We start from the raw sequence: 27008 nt of genomic DNA, 5'->3' as shown, positions 1-27008 counted from the left end.
TGAGGATGATGCTAACTATGGGTTTTTCATATATTCCCTTTATCATTTTGAGGGAGTTCCCTTCTATTCCTATCCTTTGAAGTGTTTTCAATAGGAAAGGATGTTGAATTTTGTCAAATGCCTTTTCTGCATCAATCAAGATGATCATGTGGTTTTTTTGCTCTGATTTGTTGATATGTATTACATTAATTGATTTTCTTATGTTGAACCATCCTTGCATACCTGGGATGAATCCTACTTGGTCATGATGTATAATTCTTTTAATGTGTTGCTGGATTCTATTTGCTAGAATTTTGTTGAGGATTTTTGTATCCATATTCATTTGAGAGATTGGTCTGTGGTTTTCTTTTCTGTAATATCTTCACCTGACTTTGGTATGAGGGTGATGTTGGTGTCATAGAATGAGTTAGGTAGCTTTCCCTCCTCTTCAATTTTTTTGAAGAGTTTGAGCAGGTTTGGTACTAATTCTTTCTTGTATGTTTGATAGAATTCACATGTGAAGCCATCTGGTCCTGGACTTTTCTTTTTGGGGAGCTTCTTAAAGACTGATACAGTTTCTTTACTTGTGACTGGTTTGTTGAGGTTGTTTATTTCTTCTCATATCAAAGTTGGTTGTTCATGCCTTTATAGAAATTTGTCCATTTCATCTACATTGTCATATTTATTAGCATAAAGTTGTTCATAGTATCCTGTCCTACTTCCTTTATTTCATGGGGTCAGTGGTTATGTCTCCTTTTCCATTTCTGATCTTATTTATTTGCATCCTCTCTCTTCTTCTTTTTGTCAGTCTTGCTAAGGGTCCATCAATCTAATTGATTTTCTCATAGAAACAGCTTCTATTTTGTTGATTTTCTCAATTGTTTTCTTGTTCTCAGTTTCATTTATTTCTGCTCTAATCTTCATTTTTTCTTTCCTTTTGCATTCTTTGGGGTTAGTTTGCTGTTCTTTCTCTACTTCTTCCAAGTGGACAGTTAATTCTTTGATTTTTGCCCTTTCTTCTTTTTTTGATATAGGCATTTGGGGCAATAAATTTCCCTCTTAGGACTGTTTTTGCTGCATCCCATAAGTTTTGATGTGCTGTGTTTTCATTTTCATTTGCCTCGAGATATTTACTGATTTATTTTGTAATTTCTTTCTTGACCCACTGGTTGTTTAAGAGTGTGTTGTTGAGCCTCCACATAGTTGTGCATTTTCTGGCACTCTGCCTATTATTGATTTCCAACTTCATTCCTTTATGATCTCAGAAAGTGTCTTGTATGATTTCAATCTTTTTAAATTTATTGAGACTTGCTTTGTGACCCAGCATATGGTCTATCCTTGAGAATGATCCATAAGCACTTGAGAAAAAGGTGTATCCTGCTGTTGTGGGGTATAATTTTCTATAAAGGTCTGTTAAGTCTAGCTCATTTATTGTATTATTCAAATTCTCTGTTTCTTTATTGATCCTCTGTCTAGATGTTCTGTCCATTGATGAGAGTGTGGAATTGAAGTCTCCAACTATTATGGTAGATGTGTCTATTTCTCTTTTCAGTGTTTTTAGTATCTGCTGCATGTATTTTGGAGCATTCTGGCTCGGTGCATAAATATTTATGATTGTTAGGCTTCTTGTTGAATTGTTCCTTTTATTAATACATAATGTCCTTCTTTTGTCTCTTTTAACTGTTTTACATTTGAAGTCTAATTTGTTGGATATTAGTATAGCTACTCCTGCTCTTTTATGATTGTTATTTGCATGAAATATCTTTTTCCAACCTTTCACTTTCAACCTATGTTTATCCTTGGGTCAAAGATGTGTTTCCTGTGGACAGCATATAGATGGGTCCTGTTTTTTAATCCATTCTGCCAGTCTATGTCTTTTGATTGGGGAGTTTAATCCAATAACATTTAGTGTTATTACTGTACGGGCAGTACTTTCTTCTACCATTTTGCCTTTTGGATTCTATGTGTCATATCTAATTTTCCTTCTTTTTACCTTTACTGATAGTCTTCCTTTCTACACTCTTCTCCACACCTCTCTCTCCTGTCTTTTTATATCTGCCTCTAGTGCTCCCTTTAGTATTTCTTGCAGAGCCGGTCTCTTCCTCACAAATTCTCTCAGTGATTTTTTGTCTGAAAATGTTTTAATTTCTCCCTCATTTTTGAAGAACAATTTTGCTGGATATAGAATTCTTGGTTGGCAGTTTTTCTCTTTTAGTAATTTAAATATATCTTCCCACTGTCTTCTCACGTCCATGGTTTCTGCTGTGAAATCTCCACATCTTATTGGCCTTCCCTTGTATGTGATGGATTGCTTTTCTCTTGCTGCTTTCAAGATTCTCTCTTTCTCTTTGACCTCTCATATTCTGATTAGTAAGTGTCTTGGAGTACGTCTGTTTGAATCTATTCTCTTTGGGTTACGCTGTACTTTTTGGATCTGTAATTTTAAGTCTTTCATAAGAGTTGGGACATTTTCAGTGATGATTTCCTCCATTAGTTTTTCTCCTCCTTTTCCCTTCTCTTCTCCTTTTGGGATACCCACAACATGTATATTCGTGCGCTTCATATTGTCATTCAATTCCCTGAGTCCTTGCTCATATTTTTTCTTTTTTTCCCCTATATTTTCTTTTGCTTGTCAGATTTCCGATGTTCCATCCTCCAGTTCATTAATCCTATCTTCTACCTCTTGAAATCTACCATTGTAGGTTTCCATTGTTTTTTTTCATCTCTTCTACTGTGCCTTTCGTTCCCGTAATTTCTGTGATTTGTTTTTTCAGACTTTCAGTTTCTTATTTTTGTTCATTCCTTGCATTCTTTATATCCTCCATCAATTCATTGAATTGGTTTTTGATGAGGTTTTCCATGTCTGTTTGTACATTCTGAATTAATTGTTTCAACTCCTATATCTGATTTGAATTGTTGATTTGTTCCTTTGACTGCCATGTCTTCAATTTTCCTAGTGTGATTTGTTATTTTTTGCTGGCATCTAGGCATTTAATTACCTTAATTAGTTTATTCTGGAGATTGTTTTCACTTCTATTACCTAGGGTTTTCTTGCTGGATGAATTTTTTGTCTGTGTGTTCTTTGACATTCAGTTTAGCTTTTTCTGGACCACTAGCTTAGGTTTTGTTTAACAGATCAGAATTTTTCAGTTCTTGTTTTCTTGTTTCTTGCCCTGCCTGTATGGTGCCTTTTTCCCCCCACCCTTGGGAGGGTCTACTTAGGTATTATAGACCCCAGCCAGATTTTTCCAGACCAAACTGGCCTCCTGTCAGGAGGAGTCACCTGTGTCAGTTTTCCCTGAGGGTAAGACCCTGCAGGTTGAAAGACTTTCCTGTGAAGTCTCTGGACTCTGTTTTTCTTATCCTGCCCAGTATGTGGTGCTTGTCTGCCTGCAGGTCCCACCAGCTTAAGATGATGAGGTACCTTTAACGTTGGCAGACTCTCCCTGCTGGGGGCATGGTGGAGACAGAGGAGAGGTTGTAGGCTGGTTTTAATGGCTTCAAATTACCAAGTCCTGGTGTCTGAATTCCTTGAGGTAGGGATTCCCCCTGAGTTGGGCCTCACCCCTCCCCTGGGGAAGGCACAAGCTCCAGACGAGGTCTCAAACAAGTTTGTTTCTGCCTATGCCTGGGGCAGTTGCAGCCTGAGAAGTCCTGCTACTGTATCCAAAGGCAGTCAAGCCTTTGTAGAAACACAGCCACAAAACCTCTGTTTCTTTTTTTTTTTTTCTTTTTCCGTCAGCCCTGCCCTCTTGGTGCTGGGGCAAAAATGAGCAACCTCCGCTTTGACCAGGTTCACCTGAGCTGGGGGCCTATTTTTAGTAGTCAGAATTTGTGAATTAATTCTGCACTTGAAGCTTATTTGTGCTTAGCCCCTGCTGCTGGTCAAGTCCTTTTCTTTTCCCCTCTCTGAAGCAGCCCGTGGGGGAGGAACGCTGGCCGCTGCGGCTTGGAGAGCTCACGGTTCTCGGGGGGCTCGCAGCCGGACCAGCTGGTCCAGACTGGGGTACATTGTTTGTCCGGTTATTGACGTGGCCCCAGGAGTTGTTCTGTACTGTTTCTGGTTATTTAGTAGCTGTTCTGGAGGACGAACTAAATCTTGCCCCTTGCTAAGCCACCATCTTGGCTCTCTCTCCGGGAGATTAGTTTTAGGAAGAGTGATTCTGATGCAGGAAGTTGAGGGGATTCCCTTTTCTTCTTAGCCAAGCTTCTTCAGAGTCTTGACTATTTCCACTTCTTTCTTTCTCTGTCTCTTTTAGAGTTTCCATTTTCCTGGACTTTTTTCAGTGGAGGTTACCACAAGTCTCCAAATTGTTAAATCTAGTGTAAATTTCCTTATTGCTTTGGTGCTCTTTTCAGTCTATAGTCCTTAAGCAGTCACACCCTCCCCGTAATTTTTTTTTCATACTTTATTATTGTTAATTAGCCACACAAAGAGTTCTTTCTCCATCCATGTCACCTAAAGATCATCTCACCCACGGCTCTGTTTTGCTGCCAGCCTCTTGTCTCTCTCTTCAGCAATTGTGAGGCGGATACCTTTTCCTCGTGGAAGAGAAATCCACAGCTTGTTGCCTTTGCCATTGACAAAAATGTTGGAAAGCCGGATGGCAAAGCTGTTGCCGTTGGCATCTTTCACATGAACCACATCAAAAGAACCAGGATGTCTCTCTCTGTTGGTGATCATACCAATTCTTCCCAGATTAGCACCTCCAGTAACCATACACAGGTTACCAGTATCAAACTTTATGAAATCGGTAATCTTGCCTGTCTCCAAATCAATTTGAATGGTGTCGTTCACCTTGATGTGGGGATCAGGGTAGCGGATGGTACGAGCATCATGGGTCACCAGATGTGGGATTCCTTTTGTGCCTACAAAGATCTTCCTCACTTTGCACAACTTGTACTTGGCCTCCTCAGGTGTAATACGATGAACAGCAAAACGACCCTTGGTATCATAGATCAGACGGAAATTCTCTCCTGTCTTGTCAATGCTGATGACATCCATAAAGCCAGCAGGATAAGTTATATCAGTTCGGGCCTTGCCATCAATTTTTATGAACCACTGCACACAGATTTTCTTTACTTCATCTCCTGTTAGGGCGTACTTAAGTCTGTTTCTTAAGAAAATGATGAGAGGGAGACACTCTCTCAGCTTATGGGGGCCAGTGGATGGACGAGGAGCAAACACACCCGTCAGTTTGTCCAGCATCCAATGCTTTGGAGCTGCTACACGCTTCAAATGCTTCTTTGGACCACGAACCATGGCTGTGCTAGGCACGGAAAGAGCCCTCCCCGTAATTTTAACCACTGTTTATATCTTATATTCTCTGTAGATATATAGATAGTTTGCCTTCTAGACAGTTACATTTCAGTATCCTATGGGTACTTCAAATTTCAAATTCAGCATACATAAAACTCATGTTCTCTCACTCCTAAACTTGGTTTATTTTCTTATTTCCTGCTTTGTTAAGGCATCATAACCTAGTTTTCCAAGCCAGAAACATAGAAAGCACACTTGACTCTCTTCCTTTTCTTTTGCCTCCCACATTTTGAGATCAACTTTATTTCCTCAGCATTGCTCCCTTTTTTTTAAATATTAAATAGGCTTTATTTTTTGGAGTAGTTGTAGGTTCACAGCAAAATTATGCAGAAAGTAAAGTTCCTATATACTATACCCCACTCCTGCACAGTTTTCCCTATTATAAACATTTTGAATTAGTGTAGTACATGTGTTAATAATCGATGAATCAATATTACTATAACTGAGGTTCATAGTTTACATTGATTCACTTTTTGTATTGTACAGTTCTGTGGGGTTTTTTTTTATTTTTATTGTGGTAACATATACAACCTAAAATTTCTCAGCATCTCTTGAATCCATCCTTTTCCATTTCTATAGCCTTAGTTCAGTGCTTTATAATCTATAGCATGGGTTTTTACAATAGCCTTTTAGTTGATTGCCCTCCTTTTTTAATATCAGAGCTGATTATGACTTTTTCATGTTTAAAGCCTTCTTTGTCACTCCATTAACTACAGGATCAAGTCCAAGTTTCTTAGTATAACATATAAGGCATGTAGATGTGATCAGGTCCTTAACTGCCTCTATAGTTTTTTCTCCTGTCACTGTACTCACCACCTCCACAATATTTTTTTTTAGCATTATGAACACTTTTCTTAATGACGACAGATGGTAAATTTATACCCATAACAGGTTAGAGTATAATGAATACAAAATCCATTTCAGATAATGGTTAGAAAAGCATCATTTACAAAGGTAAATCTAATTCAAGTGACTAAAGAACTCAAGCCCCCTTTTTTGATAATTACATGTGGCTTTTTTTAATATAGCACATCTAAATCCCCATTCCTCATTAGGGCACCAATTGGTGCTACAGCATAGTCAGTAACTGGTGACTTAAAGTTTCTAACTTTTAACATCGATGTCAAGAGGCATCTCATAACAGGTTCAGTATGCAAAACTCAGAGGAGAATGTGTGAACATTCTTTGTAAACTGTAAGGTGCTGTGCAGATGAACTTAAACCAAAGTGTTAGCATGTAATGAACTAGCATTAAGAAATGGCTTTCTGGGTGGGCCACGGTGGCGCAGCAGGCAGAGTTCTTGCCTGCCAGGCCCGAGACCTGGGTTCAATTTCTAGTGCCTGCCCATGCAAAAAAAAAAAGAAAAGAAAAAGAAATGGCTTTCAAAACTGCACATGGGATATAAACTGAAATAGAGGTTATCTCCTTCCGGGTGGCAAAATTATGGAAAACATGAACTTTCTAAATACTTCGGTATATATTTTTCTCATGTTTTACATTGAACATATTTTATGGTTTTGTAATAAGAAAGAAAACAAACATTTTCGGGGGTAGTTTTTAGATTGCACACAATAGACGCAAATGGCTGGAAAAATTACTAAGAATTCTAAAGTAAAATCACAGGTTTTGTTTTAAGTTTTTTTTTTTTCGCTTGGAAAAGACCCCAAGTATTATCTAACTATATATATATATATATATATATATCAGGGATAAAATTTAACTCAGATTAATAAGACTACTACACTAGAAATCCCTAGTGTTGAAAATAATCTAATTGGAGATTGTTTACATCCCCTACCTATGCAAAAATGAATTCACATTTAAATGTAAATTCCTATTATATATAGTACAATGAAAAAAGCCAGCAGGAAAAAATTAGATTTTTAAATGGAGTTTAATGCAGACCACATAAGTAAAGCATAATGTCACTGATGTATGACAGAGCAAGGCACATCATTAACAAGTTGCTCTGAAAAGCACAAAGCTGGCCTGCATGGGGCCTTTAGGGAGCAGGCTGACTGCCTGAGTGGTAAGCACCTGGCTTTGCTCTCTATATCCTTAAGGAAACCAAAGTCCTCTTACATGAAACTAGATGGCTTGGCTTAGTCTGCCCATAAAATAAGGTAATGACTCTGTTGATAAGGGAATCATATGTCATGCAAAATGCTTTGATCACATTCAGATTAATTCCAATGCCTACAATTTAAGCAACTTTCTATGGGAAATAAAAAATAAAAATCAGGTGACCTGGTGTTTTCATATTTAGGGTAAGTGTTCCAGCATGAAACAAAGCTTAGGTTTCCCTCACTGTGTAGATATTTAACATCTCTAGAGGAGGATCACTCAAAGCCAACTGTAAAACAAAATGCTATAAAACACTTTTTGTTGTAAAAACCAAATTCTTCCCTGAATTTTGTGTAACTAATTTAATAGACTTGTTGGTAACAAATTTAATTTTTCCATATTGTCATCTGCAAATGAGAATCCTAGTTAAAACTGATTATATGAAACATTGAATGTTCTTTCAATTTTATTTAAATCATCAATGTCCCCAGAAGCATTTACCACTTTAAAAAGCAATTTAATGTTATCAGAAGATGATATTCACTTTTAATCCTTTTTTCTTCAGTGACATCGTGAGCCATATTCCAGGCCATATACACGGAGGGTCCATACCGTGTCGACGGCAGCCACTGCGACCATTGCAGCATAAAAATAGCTGTCCCTATAGGGCATCCCAAAGGCACCTTCAAATACATAAGATTTAGTTGTGAAATATAACCCAAAAGGAGCAGTGATCATTAAAGCAGTACAACGCATTCAGTACCACCTCATCAAAGTGCTCCAGGGCTTTGTTGTGCCCTCAGCCGGCTCTTGGCAGCGACAGGCTCCACCCCACTTTTTATACTGCACAGTTCTATAAGCACACCTTGTTTCTTTTCTCTGTTCCTTAGTACATTCTGTTCCCCCTGCCTGAATGCCCTTTCTTTTATTTTACATTCTCCTTTTCCCCTCACCCTACAGAAGCCACTAACATTTTGAAGGCCAGAAAAGGACTTTCTGAATCTGTTTCCTATGGGAGTCTTCATTTGGGGGCATATGTCTCAGAAAAGGGTCTTCAAATGCTGCTTTTATACCTAAGAATTAAATTCTCTAAGTAGACTTTATTGGGCCCTGAGAATCTTTATTTAAACATCTCAATTTTTTCTGCTTGTCTGTGTTGGGTGGGGTAGGGAGTATGGATGTGTGTGTGAGATGAGAAGCATCTAGGTTCAGATGGTTCAGTTATTCGGTACTCTTCACTTAATGATAGACCCTCCTCCTGAGTCTGAGGCCTTTCTCTTTTTATTGTATTTTTCCCTCTTTATTCTGTATCCTTTTTCAGTTTCTTTGATGGTTAATAGTCTGTTTGTATCTGTTTTGGCACTTTATATTTTTCCAGAAATTGGCTAAGTCAGTGCTTCCCAACCTAATCATGTTGCATAGCATGATATATGAGGCCAGAGACTCTAGACTAAGGATTTCTGGCTGTCCCAGGCTCTATGGACCATTCTGAGAGCGAAGAAGATCTATGCTTTAGCATAAGTATAGTCCGTTTGTGCTACTTGCCATGAAACATCAGTTGAGAAGCTTGATCTGGACTTACAAATTCATTTGTGTGTGTATACATATATATGTGTATATATATATATATATATATACACACACATATATATATGAGTTCATATTCATCAATTGTATTGCAACAAAATAGATAGAATTGTTATAGCTCCTATTTTTGGTATGAAAAAACAAAGAAACAGATAATTTCTTAATTAACCCAGGCTTCAGTCAGCCGCTGCTATGTATATGGAGGGCAGAAAAAGGGCAGAATGAAATGATCTCTACAAAGCAGGACAGATATATCACAATCAAGTTGGATTCTAGACCCATGTTCCTGGAGTGGCAGGGAAGAAGAGAAGCTAGATGGCTTTATAGATGACTAAATGGTTACTCACTGAAACCTGCAAACAAAGGTAAGTCTAGTCTGATAAGGTATTCTAAAACCTGAGTAGCAAATTTATCCTAGAGAGGACAGAATCAATCACAAGATAAGTTTGATTTCTCACTATCATCCAGCATAGTTTTCAAACTATGATCTCAGGATTCTTACATGCTTAAGAATTATCAAGGTTGGGCAGTGCAGTGGTGGCTCAGTGGTGGAATTCTCGCCTGCCATGCCAGAGACCCGGGTTTGATTCCCGGAGCCTGCCCATGCAAAAAAAAAAAAAAAAAAAAATATATATATATATATATATATATACACACACACACACACACACACATATATATCTCAAGTGTTTTTGTTTACGTGTGTAATATCTGTCTATATGTACTAATTCATTTTAAAATAATAAACCAATTACATGTTAATATAAGTAACATTTTTATGAAAAATAACTATTTCCCAGATCAAAAAGAAACTAGTGAAAAGAGTCACATTATTTTACATTTTTGAAAATTTCCTTATTTGGCAGTTGAATTCTTGTATCAGTTTCTACAGTCCATTGTGATATCTGGTACCATCCAACTCCTGTACACTTGTGTGAGAATAAGAGAGAGAAAAGAATTATGACATCGTGGAATTATTATGAAATTAGTTTTGACTTTGCAGTCCTCCTGAAAGGGTCTTGGGTGCACCGGGGGATCTCCAGACTACACTTTGAAAAATGCTGATCTAGCAGAAAGGATGAATGCTAGGCTCCTCGTCTGGAGTTCTACCAGCCTAGATACCAATTTCATGGGTTTTAACAAATGCCAGGTGAAAAATGTCGAATGGGTATGTAATTTAGCCTGGATTTTCACAAAGTTTTGATTCTACATAACTTCACTCTTTTCGTTAAGGTAATCCATTAAGTGCATAACTAAATTTATGTATTTAATTTTTATCATACGTTGGAACAATATTTTCAAATTACTTGTGCTTATTTTTTTATTTAAAGCTTCATGTCACAAAAAATAAAACAAAAAAAGCATTAAAAAAAAGCTTCATGTCATACCACAAAATAGATGCTCAATAAATATTTGTTAAGTAAGTCAGTCTCCTCAGGGTCTGTAAAGGTAGAACTGACTGGATGCCGTTAGCTTAATGCCTTTTACTGAACTTTGTGAAGTAATGAGGGCAGGTTGTGAGCTAATGGCAGCTCTTCAATATTAAGTCCACCTCAAGATCCAGATAATAAAGTTATCTTGGCATCACCCAGGTGGGCAGAAAACAGACTTGCCTGCAATGGATGAAGTACCAGATTGAAATATGTGTTTCTAGTGAAAATAATATTAGCTACATTTGAATGAATGTTTACCAGGTGTCAAGTACTGGGTTAGGCACCTTTATATGCATCATGTTATTTCTTCTTTAAGACAACCATGTGAGGTAGGTGTTATTACCCTCTTTTATAGGTGAGTGACTTTCACAAGGTCTCAGCTAGTAAAATCTGTCTCACTCTAGTGCCTTAGTTTTTTTTTTTTTTAAGCATTTTTTTATTTTATTATTTTTTGTTTGTTTGTTTGTTTTTTACATGGGCTGGGGCCGGGAATCGAACCGGGGTCCTCCGGCATGGCAGGCAAGCACTCTTGCCCGCTGAGCCACCACGGCCCGCCCTAGTGCCTTAGTTTTGATCACCAAACTTTCTCTGGAATGAAGAGAAGGCCTGAACCTGTGGGCTAAGAGTAGAAAGGCTGTTTTCTGCTTTTGGATCTCCATACAATTATGTGGATGGGAGAAGACTGAAGAGACAGAATGATGAATTAGTGCTTTTTACCCCTGATATGAAACCAACTCAACAGCAAAGAATGTCTGTCTTTCTTCTTGAGGCTGATCATTCCTGGGTCCAAACTGAGCTCCAGTAGAGCAAGATGGGGTTTGCTAGACCTGTAACTTGCCAGTTACTGAGCGACAAACCTTAGTCAATACAAAAGTAGTATATTATCTGTGTTCACATGAAGTCTAAACATGAGTTAAGAGTTAGAACATTATTGATAGATAAAATAATATGTCAGCGAATGTAGATTAAGGATCTACTAGCATTGACCTTTGAACAGAACTCCTTTTAACCACCTATGTATATGTAGTTCCCTTTTAGAGGAGAGAATAGGTTATAGATATGACTTATCTGAATAAATGTCTCTCTTTGGCTAGGAAACTCTGGTAATAAGTGTAAAAGAAGCTTTCATAGATAAGGATAATAAATAGTTTCTTATTCTCACTCCCTCCTTTAGAGCTAATACATTCTGGATTCAAATAAAGATGAAAATAGGTTAAGAGCACTTCATCTTACTTATGCCTTCCAGTCATATTTTTATCATGGACTCCCTAAGAACCTAAGAGGGCTAAAAGTTAGGCCTCATCCCAAAAATGACTATAGAGAGCTTTGCTAGACCTGATTGCTCACAAAAATCTCTAGTTGTGGGGAAGACAGATGTCTTCTTGAAGAACTAAGAAGTAGTTCCTCAATTTTCAAAGATCTAAAAGTTAGAAATTAATTAATGAGAGCATCTTAGAATCTTAGGTATAGAAAAATCTTAGAAATCATCTAGTATAACCTTTTAGATGGTGAAGCTAAGACCCAAGTGGTTAAGTGACTTGACCCTTTCCTGATTTCTTTCTTCAGGGCTCCTGAAAGTTCTAAGTATTTCCATGATCCTTTGTCTAGGCAGGAAGGTGGCCACAACACAGGCAGGGTATCTGTATTTAGGAAAAGTTCTGTCTCAATTTTACTCTTCCCACCAATTAAGATCTTAATCTTTTGAAATAAGGAAAACTATCATTTATTAAGTACCTCACATGTGCCAAAGTCTTTCATATACATCCTCTCATTGAATACTTTGAAGACTCATGATTTAGACCAGTGCTTGTCATATTTTAATGGGCATATGGATCACATGGGACTCTTGTTAAAATGCAGATTCTAATTCCACAAGTTTGGGAGGGGCTCAAGATACAGCATATCTAGTAAACTTCTAGGAAATGCCAATAATATTATTGTTCCGTGAGCCATATGCTGAGTACCAAGGATATTGATAGTATCTTCATCTCATAGATGGAAAAAACTGAGGCTTGGGCAAATTAAATAATTTGCCCAAATTCATACAGGTAGTAAATGGTAGCATGGTGCTTTGATCTAGGTCTTTCTGACCATAAAACTCAAGATGTGATAGAGAAGCCAGAGAAAAATGGGGGAGAGCTTATGTTCAGCATTTCTTAAGCAGGTTACTTCTCAAGTAAGCCAGTAGTGCACAATCTAGGACCAAGTCAAAGAGACCTGGCTCTCAGCCCTTTTCTGCTCATTGGTCCCCTAGTTCAGGGTCTTTCATTCATGCTTAGCAAAACATATTTAGAATTGGCTTTTGGGTTTTCTGCGTTACAGGTTTATTGCCAAACCCTGTGCACTCCATCTTGGCATCCAGGACAGTGGTCCTTATCAGGCCCAATACAATGCCATCCTTGAAAAGGTGTTCGTATCTATTACTAAGGTAAGTGGGCAAGGGAACAAGAAAATTCAGGTGAAAGGTTGCCCTGTAGGACAGGGGTGGATGAAGAGCAAGTATTTCCAAGGGTAAGAACAGGACGGGGTGATTTTTCACATTTGGGTAGCTCATCTAGCTATAGATTAAGGGAAATACCTTTGAGTCGAGGTCCCTAAATAAGCCAAGGTCACATGCCTTTCAGTTTTGGGCACAGCAGCTATCACCACTACCCTTCTTCGCCCTCACCCCCACCCCTGCCCAAGAACTATTTTTTCCCACCCTGCTCCAGCCTCTGATACTACGTAATTGTATAAACAAGATGGGGACAGAACTGATACCCTTGCAGTTTGGGTTTTAATAATTGTTATCTAATATCATTCAGCTTGGGCTGGAGGGAGAAGATCAAACAAAGGTGTGTAAGTAAACAGTAAAAGTCCTTAATTTGTAAAATGGGACTTCATCTTACCAAAAATGACTTTGGGATAAACCTGGCAAGCTAAACATTATTTGAACTATTTTGGTTATAGCACCTTAGCCACTCAGCTGGTCAAAGACATTTAATGATGGGTTTGAGGTGAAAGGGAATGTTCTGACTCTGACCGTACATGTGCAGTATCCTGATGAGAAAAGGCTGGATGGCCTGTCAAAGCAACTGGACTGGGATGTCCGAAAAATCCAATGCTGGTTTCGCCATCGGAGGAATCAGGACAAGCCCCCAACGCTCACTAAATTCTGTGAAAGCATGTAGGTATAAAGAGGGATGTGGGGAACGAGGAAGAGGGGTTGAAGTTTTCCTTTTGGAAATCACTTCTGTTGTTAGGAAACTATCACTGGATGTGGAGTGCTGACTCCATTTATTATAGGTAGGAAAGAAGAGAACTAGACTGGTCACCCTTAATTTCATGGATCTACTTTCTACTAAGCTAGAAATAGTTCCATTTTGTTCCTCTTTCCCAAATAGATTGGGAGTGAGTTCGTATAACCATATTTATGTAGGTAGATATACACACCTTTGTACACCTGGAAAAAAATAGTATCAGCTTGTTCTAAATTGGCATGTTGGTGGGAAGCATAACATCCCTTTTTTCAGGGAAATACTTTATTTCATTTCACTGGGATTTTAGTTATTATCCTGTAGAAATAGACCACTGTATTGGTCATTCTCATGCAGAGAAAAACATTGGCATTATCATAAGGTGTCTGATATGGAAGAAAAGTTGAATAAGCATCTGATTAAAGCCAGTATATGCTTGTGGAAATGTATTTTAAACAGATATTGGAAGATTATTTTGTTTTTTTATGTGACACTATTCTGAGTTTACCTGCTTACCCTGTGTATCTTGACTTCCCTAGCCCCAGAGACTTTCTTTGAGGGGACATTTGTCTAATCTCTATTCTTTCCACACTCAGGTGGAGATTCACTTTTTATTTATGTATATTCTTCTACGGAATTAGATTTCTATGGCTGGTAAGTCTGAACTTTTTCTGGTCCTCTGCTTGAGTTCTAATCGTGTCTAGGTCTCTAAGGATGATAGCTGAATACCTACAAATCTATTTTCCCTATTTTTTTTCCTTTGCATTACCCATAGTTCAGGTTTATTTGCTAAGTAGATTGTCTTCTGTCTGGGTCTTGACTTCAACAATCTCATGACTGTTGTTCTCATAAATGATACTAATAACAATGGTAATAAATAAATCAGTATACTGCTCGATAGTTTACAAAGTATTTGATAAAATCCTGTTCTTCCCAGGAGGAGACAGTTGCAGAAATGGAATCAATAACCCTTTAAAGTGGGTAATACAGGTATTATTCCCACTTTTCAATTATTGGTTCTGTGGCAAAGAAGACGTTCAAGCTTTCTGATTCCTTATAACATTTTTTTTTCACTGTACCACATTATTATTCTCTAAAGGATACAATTGAGGCTTCAAAATCATGAAACAAAAACTGGCAGAACCAGAGAAAGGGAATAGACAAATATACAATCATAGTTCAGATTTTAACACTCTTCTCTAAGTAATTGATCACATAACTAGACAAAAATCACTAAGGTTGTAGAAGCTTTAAAAAACACTATCAACCAATGTGATCTCATTGACATTTATAGGACCCTACACCAAGAGCTGAAGAATACATAGATAATTTTCAAGTGTACATGTAATATCAATCAAGATAGACTATATGCTGGGTCATAAAATAAGTTTCAGTAAATTTCTGAAATCTTACAGAATGCATTATTTGACCATAATTGAATTGTTAGAAATCAGTAACAATAAGATATCTTAAAAATATTTGGAAATTAAATAATTTCTCAATTCACGGGTCAAAAAAGAAATCACAAGGGAAGCTAGAAAATATTTTGAATTGATAAATGAAAAAAAATTTTCAGTTTGTGGAATGCAGCTAAAAAACATACTTAGAGGGAAATTTATAGCTTTGGAACTTATAATCTTTAGAAAGGAAGTAAGGTTTAAAATCGGTGATCTATGTTTCCACTCTAAGAACTGGAAAAAGAAGAGCAAAGTAAATCCAAAGTAAAAGAGATAAATAGTAAAAATAAAAGCAGAAATCAATGAAGTGGGAGTTAAACAAGGAAAAAAAAAAATCCCAAAATTGGTAATTTGAAAGGTTCAATTAAAATTGATAAACCCCTGACAAGACTGATCAAGAAAAAAAGAGAAAACATAAATTATTAATAGCTAGGAAAAATGTTATCACTATAAATCCTATAGATTTTGAAAGAGTAATAAGACAATATAATCAACAATTTAAAGGCAATAAACAACTTAGATGAAATGGATAGATTCCTTAAAGAACATAACTGAAATTTCATAGGAGGTGATTACTTTTAACTTGTGGATTTTTGGCATGGTGATCTCTTTTGATTGTCATATGGAATCGTTGTCTTCCTGCCTCCCCATTTCTTATATCCCAGGTGGTGATGTTTTCTAAAACTGTCCTAGAGGTTTCCCTGCTCTTATTTACCTTGAAGCATGTTTTTTCTGTTTGTAATAGCACGTTCTGATTCTGGAAGAAGAATCTAGCCATTTATTGAGCTTTAGGGATCTCTAAACTCTGGCAAGGGAGATTCCTTCTTCCGCATCTTTCTTTTGCCCCAACATAGAGAGAAGGGGATTATAGAGGGTTAATTATTGGAGCCAGGTGAGAAACCCGAAGTCTGACCTGAATTATCTGTTTTCTTCTAGTCACCTTGGTTCTGGGACACCCGACAATGCTGGTATAGCTATCCGTATCAGGTAGGATTGGAGCCCTTTAAGGACAGGGGGCTTGTGTATGTATTAGGTAAGGTGCAGGGGAGTACATGCCAGTCCCAGGACAAATGGCACATTTCCTAGATATTCTTGAGAGATTATGGGTTGAGTCCTTTTAAGTCATATATTCAGGTTATCTATTTCTGGGGCTGCTATAACAGTTTTTTGTTCCAGGTTTCCCTTTATAGTCACCCAGTTGAGCTGGAAAGAAAAGCAGCTTCTTGGGACTTACTGAAGTACTTTCTGGTTCACTTGTCCCTTTTGTATCATGGGTGACTCGTAGTCCCCTTAAGAGCATCAAGTTAAATTAGAAAAATGTCAGAGAACTGCTAAAATCGTAGAAGAAAAAAACTGAGTATATTTAATTCCCTGAAAAACACCAGTTACCCAGAATTCTAGACACTGATTTGATTTGCCCATGGTATGTGCTAACCTTACCTGATCTCTAAAAGATGAGAGAGCTAAAGATATATAGAGAAGAACAGAGGGAGGAGATTTAAGTCTCCACCCCAAGCCAAAGTCTGGAGAGGCACAATGTCTCTAATCATTTTTGTTATTGGTCCTCCAAGAAAAAGAAAGTTGCCAAGATGGAATGAATTTCTAGCTGGTGTTCTAACTACTACTCTCTCTCTTCCAGCCACTCACAAATGGGCTTTATTACTATTATATCATGGAATTGGCCTTCTATTGGTCTCTTATGTTTTCTCAGTTTATAGACATTAAAAGAAAGGTAAGGATCTTAGCTCTCTCAACTCTCTCACCTACTGCATCATTCTTAACTAGCAGCTACCATTACTGCCATTGTAATATTTTCTCTGCCCTGACTGGAGCCACAAAAGAGGGAGAAAGTAAGTTTGATGAAATTATTGCCTTTTTCTTTTGGTCCCCAAAATGAAAACTTAATGAAGTATATTTGAGACATTCAGGGAAGCCCAGAGTGAGAACAGTTAACTAGCTAAGAAGCCTGCCCTTTTCCTTATTTTCCTTCAAGTTCTAATATATTTGAGGCTCAGGAAACTATTTGGAATTTAGGGATTTCAAGGCCTGATTCCAGAAAAGCTGGATCTGGCCTTTTTTCAGCATGAAAGACCTTTGCTGTCTTTCTGTCCTTCCTTCTTAGTGGTCCCTTATACTTAACGCAGAATGTCAGCCAGAAGGAGTTTTTGATAATTTAGTGTACCCTCTTCCTGCTATTGTGTAGCAAACAAAGACTCAGAGAAGTGAAATGACTCACCCACATACCAACGGAATTGAAAATGACTTAGATTTTTTATAATGAGACAGAAAGGGCAGAGTCTTCACCTTTTCATTGGTGCCCACTGGACATAATATACTTCCCACACCTGTCACCCTAACATGTGCCAAACTCATGGTTATCTTTGGTAAGGAAAATGAGGATTAACTTTCATGAGAGTGGACTGCAACTAGTCTGGGTCATTGTTATTTAGTTCAGATGCCTTTCACCTCCTATAGTCAGGGAACACTGACTGTCCCCTACCCACTCTCCTTATTAAAATTTTATTAAAATCATGACACAATATAAAAAGGTTTTTCATGTATGTAAGTTGTACAATATAATCATAGAATGTATACTTGTGAATACATCACCTAACTTAGAAATAAAACATTATTAATAGTGTTATACATATGTAGAGGATACAGAATTTTTATCTTTATGTCTCTGACCCAGATTTACCTGCCCTTCCTTACCCTCTGTCCCTCACTAGGCTGAGAAGTATGTATTACATGTGTCTGATAGCACAGATACTTAGAGATTTCCTCAGCTCTAACCTTGGCATTTAATCCCTAGAGGAAATCAGAATATTAAATCTGAAAGCAGGAAGTGTTTGCAGCAATATGGGTTTTTTTAGCTAATATGCATTTCCTCTGAAACTTTTTGGAAGTGTTTAGCTTTGCTTCTCCATAGACTTCTTATTTCTGTTAGATTCTGTTTTGGTTTGCTAAAGCTGCTGGAATGCAATATACCAGAAATGGGTTGGCTTTTTCAATGGGAATATGCTAGTTTACAAATTTACAATTCTAAGGCCATGAAAATGTCCAAATTAAGGCATCAAGAGGAAAATACTGTCTCTGAGGAAAGGCTGCTGGCAGCCGGGGTTCCTCTGTCACATGGGAAGGCACATGGTGACATCTGCTCATCCTCTCCTGGGTTCTGGCTTCAAAATGCCTCTTTCAGCTCCTGTAGGTCCTTCTTGTTGCTCTGGGGTGTTTTCTCTAAGCATCTGTGGATCCTGTTTTAGCTTCTCCAGGGCAAACTCTGGATTTCATCCTTCTTAGCTTTTCTGAGCTCTCTGAATTTCATGTCTTTTATCCTCTCATGAAAAACTCCAGCAAGGGGATTAAGACCCACATTGAATGGGCTGGGTCACATCTCCATGGAAACAACCTTACCAAAAGGCCCCACCCAGGATAGGTCCTCCCCCACAAGAATAGATTAAAAGAACATGGCCTTTCTGGGGTACATAACAGCTCTAAACTACCACGGGTTCCCTTGGTTGAAATTGTTTCCATCAAAGGAAAAGAGTCTTAGAATTGTAGGTATATCTAAGGCTGCGTGTCTTATTGCCACGTGGGAAATTGCTCCTAGCATCATGCTCTATATAACCTGCAACTATCAAGGAACATTGTTCTTTTCTCTACTTTGGGTTATATTAACATAGACTATTTGTCATTCTGATGTAGGGAGTGTTGGACTAAACTTGCTCCTTACAGGAGAATTTAAACAGAATGAAACCTCAAAAGGGTAGGATATGATCTCAGAGAACAATGCAGGGCATTGAGTTTGCTAGCATCTCTATGGTCTTGCCTTTACCAGCCTCTTTTATTTCCACTCCTTCTCAGGACTTCCTGATCATGTTTGTGCATCACTTGGCCACCATTGGGCTCATCACCTTTTCCTACATCAACAACATGGTTCGTGTGGGAACTCTCGTGCTGTGTCTACATGATGTCTCAGACTTCTTGCTGGAGGTAAGACCTAGCCCCTCTTTCGTCATAATTACTCTTTTTCTCGTTCCTATGTGAGAAATGACTTCCTCCCCCACTCAATTATTATCTTCCCTTTTCCAGGCAGCAAAGCTGGCCAATTATGCTAAATATCAGCGGCTCTGTGATACCCTTTTTGTGATCTTCAGTGCTGTTTTTGTAGCCACTCGTCTAGGAATCTATCCATTCTGGTAAGGGCTGTGGACCTGATACCTTTAGATAATCTAGAGAACAGAACTCCAAGAATTCTATTGCCCTGCTTCCTAACCTTACCCTTTATGGGCTCTCAGTTTTCTCATACAATATTACAATAATACAAGGTTGTGATCCAGACTCATAGTATCCAGCTCAGTTGGCTCCTAGCTTTCCTGACTCATCTCTGAGGAATAGTCCTTGTTTTTTGCCAAAGTAATTTGTTTGCCTTCCTTTGCACTAATCACAAAATTCTCAGGCTCTTCTTGCCTGTATTCCTGCTCTGTACCCTCTTCCCCACCTTGACCAGTGGACATACTCCTCTAATTTCTAACCTCACAACTCTGTGGCATAAAGTCAGTGACTATGTGGGTTGGAGATTTTCACTTAGTCTAAGGGAATCACCCACCTACATTCCTGTTGTACCTGAGTAATTCCTAGGATTATGATCCTGTTGCTGTCCCAATTTTGTTGAAACTCTGCGTATTTGAAGTCATTAATGATTAATAATGACTTAATCCATCACTTCTTAAGATTCATATATCATCTCCTGTCCCTAGAAGAAAACTCCATAGGTTGGCTCCCTTTCTTTATTCCTCTCTTCACGGTGGATAAATATATTCCTTGAACTTCAGCTATTACACAGTATGGGGAGAAAACACACAGGGCTCTGTTCCCCAGGGAACTCAGCATTGACTCTAGAATATGACTGTTGGCCTCCCCCTTCTAGGATTCTGAACACAACCCTCTTTGAGAGTTGGGAGATAATCGGGCCCTATCCTTCCTGGTGGCTCTTCAATGGCCTTCTCCTGACCCTACAGGTTCTGCATGTCATCTGGTCCTACCTAATTGCACGAATTGCTTTCAAAGCTTTGATCCGGGGAAAGGTGAGGATGAAATGGCTTCTTTGGGGGCTGTGTGGGTAGACGGGCATTACTCGTAGGCCTTCTCTCTCCATCTAGCCTGGTGAGCCTCATCTACGGGAGCAGGCCAAGCAAAAAGGCTAGGGCTCTAGTTTTCCCCTTTTCTGAAAGTATGAATATTTAGCCTTTTAAGACATGTCTTAGATGCAAGAGGAAGGACCTACCGTCTTCCTTTCCCTAAGAAATGGGTGTCAATAAAGAATGAGTAAGATCAAGAGTTTTGGAGACCACCTCAACCATTTCCTACTTTCCACCTACCTACTTCTGTAGATTTGACATTTTTATTTTTAGCATGGAATCCTTTTTTCAAAGGAAGTCATGTATACGTAATGCCAAGATATAAACTGTATCAAATTAGAGCTGTTAGGTTGACCTAGGAGTGGCATGGTAGCCACCCCAAGATGATCATACTGTGATGTTCCAAGGTACAGTTTTCGTAAAGGTCTAAGCACCCACCTCACTCCATTATTGTACAAGGCAAGTGTCTAAGTGAGATGCATATTTAGCTTTTCTAATAATCATCTTATGCCAAGAACCCAAAAGTACAAAGAAAGGTGCCATTTAATGAAAAAACTTTTAACTGAACTCTGCAAGTTCTGAAGCAGTCAGACTGTGATTGGCACAAGAGCTAATGGTTTTAGTTTTCAGTAATACAGAATCCCAAAGGGTGGGGGCTCTGCTAAACAAGGCACTGACTCTAGGACAAAGGGGTGTAATGTTACCCAAACATGTTTGATCTCTTGTATCATTGCTCCTTATGGCAACAGTTGGTTTCAGAACTTGCTCGGTGTGCCTGTGCATCTTGCTGTAGCTACTGGACATCTCTTTTCTCTCCTGCTTTTCTTTCCTGACCAGGTGACCTATCCAGGAAGGATTAGACCCAGACTCTGTACTCTCCACTCTTTTCTCACCTCCTCCCTTTTCTGTATGCCTGGCGGGAGCAGGACAGTTTCATCTCTTGCATGTAAGTGTATCTGTGCTTCTAGTGTTCAGTGAATCATGTTTGTCTGAGTGTGTTTCTCTTCCCTCCTGCTCTCTTTTCTGTTCCCCTATGTTTGTCTCAGAGCATGCCCTCTCTCCTAAACTTGTGAGGCTATCTGGAGTTGTCAAGTTTCTTTTCTTACATTAAAACAAGAATTGTCTATTCCTTTTATTTTCTTTTTTATTTTTTTGAGCTTCGCTAGAGACATTTTGCTTCTCTGCCTTCTGGTGGAAATTTCCTCATATAACCGCTGAGAATCTTAGCACTAATCCAAATCAAATGCCCTTCCTTGGCAACAGCAGTTGTAGCTTGATTACCTTCTTACTTTCTCTTCATCTTTATTTTCGTGAACCCATAGTAAATCCCAGTTCCCACTGGAATACTTCGTGTGATACACAGGATAGTTTGGATTGAGAAAAATTGTTCTAATCCAGACTCTTTACTTGAAAGCACAAAACAAAAAAATACTGAGGGTAAGAAATAAAGATTCATAGCTGATAGTCTGACTGGGATTGGGATTCCTTTCCCACTGATTGCTAATTGTTTTCTTTTTACCATACTGTGTCTTGGTGATGATGAAGTTACACAAGAGAAGTAATCTTGCTGTTGGGGAAAAGGTGTCATAGGTAGTGATAGTTGAGCCCAGGAATAATAGAACTACTTGAAAAGGCCTGGTTATAGGTCAGTGTGGGAATAAAGCAAAACTGCAGTGGCCACCACCATCAGAGGATAGAAGCAGTAATGGCAACCATATGTATCCTCTGTGTTGGCCGGTCCTGTTCTTGGAGGTCAACCAGGATAAAGGGTGTGTGGAGTTTCCCTCAAACCTAAACAAGGATTAAGTGAATTATTTCAGCTCTTTTCAGTTAGTCCTGAAGAATACACTTATATACATATATATATATATATACACTCTTATACAGAGAATATATATATATATATTCTATAAATACACTCAAGCAGCTTCTATACCATACAGAAACAGAATCAGTGATGACAAGAGAAAGAACCAGAAAGCAATGCAAATGAAATTCAGGACAGTAGCTGCCATCCAGATAATACTTTGAGTCAGGTGTCAATAGAAAAGTGGACCAGATCCGGAACAGTGCCCAGCATGGGCTCTATTGTCTTATCCTATATTATGGTTCTCTCCAGAAAAGCTCTGTTCTCACCTTTCTTGCCTTTGGCCCCAACCCATCCAGGTGTCTAAGGATGATCGCAGTGATGTAGAGAGCAGCTCAGAGGAAGAAGATGTGACCACCAGCACAAAAAATCCCTGTGGCAACAGCTCCAGCAATGGTGCCAATCGGGTGAATGGTCACATGGGAGGCAATTACTGGGCTGAAGAGTAAGGTGGTTGGTATGGGAACTTGAACACACATGGACTTGTAGGACCACTGGCAACCTTATCCTCTTGAGCCGCCCCACATCTCCACTCCTTTGAGTTAGAGGGACTGCAAAGGCAATGAGGAGAATCAAAGAAGCAAATATTTTCACTTTTTTAAAAAAACTCTGCCATTTTGTATTTAATATCCTCTAGGTCCTTTCAGTAACGGTATTTGCTCTGTGTGTGCGTGCGCACGCATGTGTCTTTGTGCATGTGCATAAGTTTCATTGACTGGGTTGGGGCACAATTCAGGACTGGGCCCGCTTGGCCTTGCCCCTTGCCCCCCACCTCAATCCCAGATTCTGGCTGCATCCTGAAGTATGCTGGCTTGGGACTATCTCCTCCCTTGTTGTCCGTGACTCTTGAGGCTCCAAACCCCTGGACCATATGGAAGCAGCAGCCAAGTTCAGCTCCAGGTTTCTGTACTGTTTCTCCTCGGAGCTGGAATGCTTCACGTGATGAAGTTGTATCCAACCATGGGATGGATGGCCAGAACTGCTCTGGTCCCTTGCTGGATCCCCTTCCCACCACCCGATAGTGACAGGGACAGCTGCGGATACCCTGCTTTTTACTCAATGGTACGCAGAGAGGGGGGTTGGGAGAGGGTGAGCTAAGGGCTGGGGGAGGACAACAGCCACTGGGTGAGCTGTTAATGGTTTTATACTATTGTTTACTCTTCTGTGATTAAAAGTGCTTCAACCCTCCTCTACTGTCTCAAACTCTTTAGCAACTCCATCCCCAATGCCTTGACTCCATAAGCTAAGAGGTTTTTTTCAGAGATCTGATTCTAGAAGCCTGTACACCAAATTTTTCCTTTCTTTGTGTGTGGAGAAGAGAGTCAGCCAGAGTGATTTCATTTTAAGATTTTATGTTTTAGAAAAAATAAACGTGTAGTGGTCATAAGAAAAAATACTGAGGAGACACAACTGTATCACCAAACCAACAAAAGAATTATGTTACCTTCAGTTAGATACCTATATTTCCATTTTATTGAATCCAAGTCTACTATTTAACATTTTGAAGTTGCAATAAATGAGTCTGAACAGATATTTACTCTTTTAGTCCTGTTTTCTCTTTTAGCCCATGGAAAAAATCTTCCTAATTAAAACTTTTAAGTAAACAATTTAGTAGCATTTAAGTAAAAACCTCCTTATCCATTGTATTAGTCAGGGTTCTCTAGGGAAACCGAAACAACAGGAGATATCTGTAAATATGAGATTTTATAAAAGTGTCTCAAGCAACTGTGAGGATACATGAGACCAAATTCCATAGGGCAGGCTGAGAGCTGGGAACAACAATGAAGGTCTTTGATGAATTCCCCAGGAGAGGCTGACTAGCTGAAGTAGAGATGAAAGTTCTCTCTTTTGACTGCTGAAGTCGTCACCTCTCCTTTAAAAGTCTTCAACTGATTGGATTCTCATTGTAGCAGACACTCCCTTTAGTTGATCGTAGATGTAATCAGTCATAGATACAATCAACTGCCTGATGATTTAAGTCCACGAAATGTCCTGGCAGGAATGATTAGGCCAGCACTTGCTTGACCAGACAACTGGTCATCATCATCTGGCCAAATTGACATGTGAACCTATTGGTCATAGTCACACCGATTAAGCTGTTTCACTCAAAAGACCCAGCCCTCCAACCCCACCCCCACCCCCAGCCCCTAGCAACTATCAACCTGTGTTACATTTCTATGTAGTTATTCAGGATATTTTATATAATGGGGTCATATAGTATGTGACCTTTTGTGTCTGGCTTCTTTCACTTAGCATAATGTTACTAAGGTTCATCTATGTTGTAGCATGTATTAGTATTTCATTTATTTTTATAGCTGAATATCTCAGTATGTGTGTATGTGTGTGTTCTACAATTTATTCATTTATTGATGGACATTTGAGCTGTTTCTTCTACCTTTTGGCTTTTGTGAATTGTGCTGCTTTGAACTTCTATGTACATGTACTTATTTGAGTACCAGTTTTCAGTTATTTGGGATATATATCTAGAAGTGAAATTGCTGGGTCATATGGTAATTCTGTGTTTAGTTTTTTGAGGAACCTGCAAATCTCTTTCCCATGTCCAGCTGAACCATTTCACATTCCTAACATCAATGAGAAGTGTTCCAATTTCTTCACAACCTTGTCAACACTTTCTTTTTTCATTTATTTATTTATTACCATAGCTATATTATTTGGGCGTGAGGTGGCACCTCATCTTTCCATGTACTTGTTGACCATTGTATATCTTCTTTGGAGAAATATCTATTTAAGTCCTCTGCCCATTTTGTAATTGAGTTGTTTGTCTTTTTGTTGTTAAGTTTTAAAACTTCTTTATATATTTTGGATGCTGGGTGTATGATTTACAGATATTTTCTCTGATTCTTTAGATTGCCTTTTCACTTTCTTGATAATGTCCTTTGATTCATAACAGTTTTTAATTTTAATGAAGTCCAATTTATCTATTTTTTTTCTTTTGTTCATTGGGTTTTGGAGTTGTATCTAAAAATCCCTTTCTGAGTCAAGGTCATGAAGATTTACTCCTATTGCTTTTTTCTAAGAATTTTATGGTTTTAGCTCTGATATTTAGGTTATTGATCCATTTTAGTTCATTTTTATAGATGGTTTGAGGTAGAGGCCCATTTTCATTCTTTTGCGTGTCAATATCCAGTTGTCCCAACACTGTTGACAAGACTCTTCACTTGGCATCCTTGTTGAAAGTTATTTGGCAATAGATATATGGGTTTATTTTTTGATTCTCAATTCTGTCCCATTGGTTGACATGTCTGTCATTCCTTGTTATGGCTGCATAATATTTCACTGTGTGTATATACTACATTTTATTTTTCCATTCATTGGTTGACAGATACATGGGTTGCTTCTGTCTTGTGGCAATTGTGAATAATGCTGCTGTAAACATCAGTATGAAAATATCTGTTCAAGTCCCTGTTTTCAGTTCTTTTGGGTATATAACTAATAGTGGGATTGCCAAGTCATATGGCAATTCTATACTTAACTTTTTGAGAAACTGCCAAACTCTTCCACAGTGTCTATATCATCTTACATTGCTACCAGCAATGAATTAATGTTCCTATTTTTCTGCATGCTCCCCAACACTTGTAGTTTTTCATTTTTTAAATAGTCATTCTAATTGGTGTGAAATGGAATCTCATTGTGGTTCTGATTTGCATTTCCCTGTTGAACATCTTTTCATGTGCTTTTGGACATTTGTATATCTTCTTTGGAGAGACGTCTATTCAATTCTTTTGCCCATTTTTAAAGTGGGTTGTTTGTATTTTTGTTGTTAAGTTGAAAAATTTCTATATCCTGGAAATTAAACATTTAGTAGGTATGTGGTATCCAAATATTTATCATTTCCCCTTTTAAGGCCTTCAGCTGACTAGACGAGACTTTTCATTGTTGAAGGCAGTCTCCTCAATTGATTATAGATATAATCAGGCATAGATGCAGTCAACTTACTGATTATTTAAATTCATGAAATATCTTCACAGTAACATTCAGGCCAGTGCTTGCCTGACCAAACAACTGCACACCATAACCTGGCCAGGTTGACACATGAACTTAACCATCAGATCGCTCCCTCACGACCTCATAATGAGGAAGAATAGATGTTGCAGAAACATTTAGCCAAAGGCATAGACTGGATAGTTTGCCTTGGATGGCAGAATTAAGGTAAGAAACAATTACAGTATCAGGGTCTTATTCTGAAAAGGAGTTATGCATATGGTTGGACTGGGGGTTGAGAGAGAGGGCACTAAATGATTTGAATACAGAGTTGGAAGATAATGTTATAGGGACAGTAATAAGGCCAGATTTATAGACAGCTTGGGAAGGTTTCATGCCTAAGAAGGACCCAAATCAGTAGAATGCAAGACTGACACAGACTCACATCATTCCCTACCAGAAATGGAGGAATATCTGTAAGAAAAGAAAGGTATTAACTCTCCTCTATTAAATATAGAAGGATTTTAACTTTATTATTTATTGAAAAATAACAAGTTCATATGGTGCCTTACTGTTTAAGAACTTTCACAAACATTACTGTACCTCAAAATACTTCTATAAAACTAGGGATTATTATCCCCATTTTTTAAAATGAACATTCCAATTACCTATTACTGTGTAACAAACCACCCCAAAACATGGTGGCTTAAAAGAGCAATTTATCATTATTTCTCATGGTTTGGTTGGTTGACTGAGCTCAGTTGGAGGTATCTCATGTAGATGCAGTCAGATGGCAGCTGGAAATGGAGTCATTTAAAGATTTTTGACCTGGATGTCTAAGATGGTTGACTTGCCTGGCTGGCTATTGATGCTGGCCATTACCTAGGAGCTCAGTTGGAGCTGTCAACCAAAGTGCCTATTCTTGGTCTCTCCATTTATCTTGGGCTTAACACAACATGTTGGCTGGGTAACAGGAAACAGG

The 27008-nt window shown here is 38.4% G+C and overlaps 2 protein-coding genes across 4 annotated transcripts in view; one reads left to right on the top strand and one right to left on the bottom strand.

Annotated features, from left to right (window-relative positions):
• The window catches only part of CERS5 (ceramide synthase 5), a 39748-nt gene extending 16133 nt beyond the window's left edge, over positions 1-23615 (top strand). The window contains exons 2-10 of one of the 3 annotated variants that reach the window (XM_077170879.1): positions 12706-12811; positions 13419-13549; positions 14216-14273; positions 16013-16063; positions 16716-16808; positions 18941-19069; positions 19169-19275; positions 20007-20163; positions 22384-23615. In XM_077170879.1, the coding sequence (XP_077026994.1) occupies positions 12706-12811; positions 13419-13549; positions 14216-14273; positions 16013-16063; positions 16716-16808; positions 18941-19069; positions 19169-19275; positions 20007-20163; positions 22384-22533 (982 nt within the window). In that variant the 3' untranslated portion in view covers positions 22534-23615. Of the gene's footprint in view, positions 1-12705; positions 12812-13418; positions 13550-14215; positions 14274-16012; positions 16064-16715; positions 16809-18940; positions 19070-19168; positions 19276-20006; positions 20164-21054; positions 22328-22383 lie in introns of those variants that run through there. The other 2 variants (XM_077170881.1, XM_077170880.1) reach the window with 2 other exon arrangements.
• LOC143691809 (small ribosomal subunit protein eS4, X isoform-like) lies at positions 4436-5264 on the bottom strand. Its single transcript, XM_077170882.1, has one exon. It carries the CDS (start codon positions 5240-5242, stop codon positions 4451-4453), a length of 792 nt encoding a protein of 263 aa, XP_077026997.1. The 5' UTR covers positions 5243-5264; the 3' UTR covers positions 4436-4450.
• Positions 23616-27008: the final 3393 nt, after the last annotated feature.

The sequence above is a fragment of the Tamandua tetradactyla genome, chromosome 7 (genome assembly GCF_023851605.1).
Source record: "Tamandua tetradactyla isolate mTamTet1 chromosome 7, mTamTet1.pri, whole genome shotgun sequence".
NCBI classification, from domain to species: domain Eukaryota; kingdom Metazoa; phylum Chordata; class Mammalia; order Pilosa; family Myrmecophagidae; genus Tamandua; species Tamandua tetradactyla.
This window is presented reverse-complemented; position numbering and strand designations above follow the sequence as displayed.

Coding starts and splice junctions, on each gene's coding strand:
- LOC143691809 (XM_077170882.1), bottom strand. CDS start 5,242: ATGGTTCGTGGTCCAAAGAAGCATTTGAAGCGTGTAGCAGCTCCAAAG.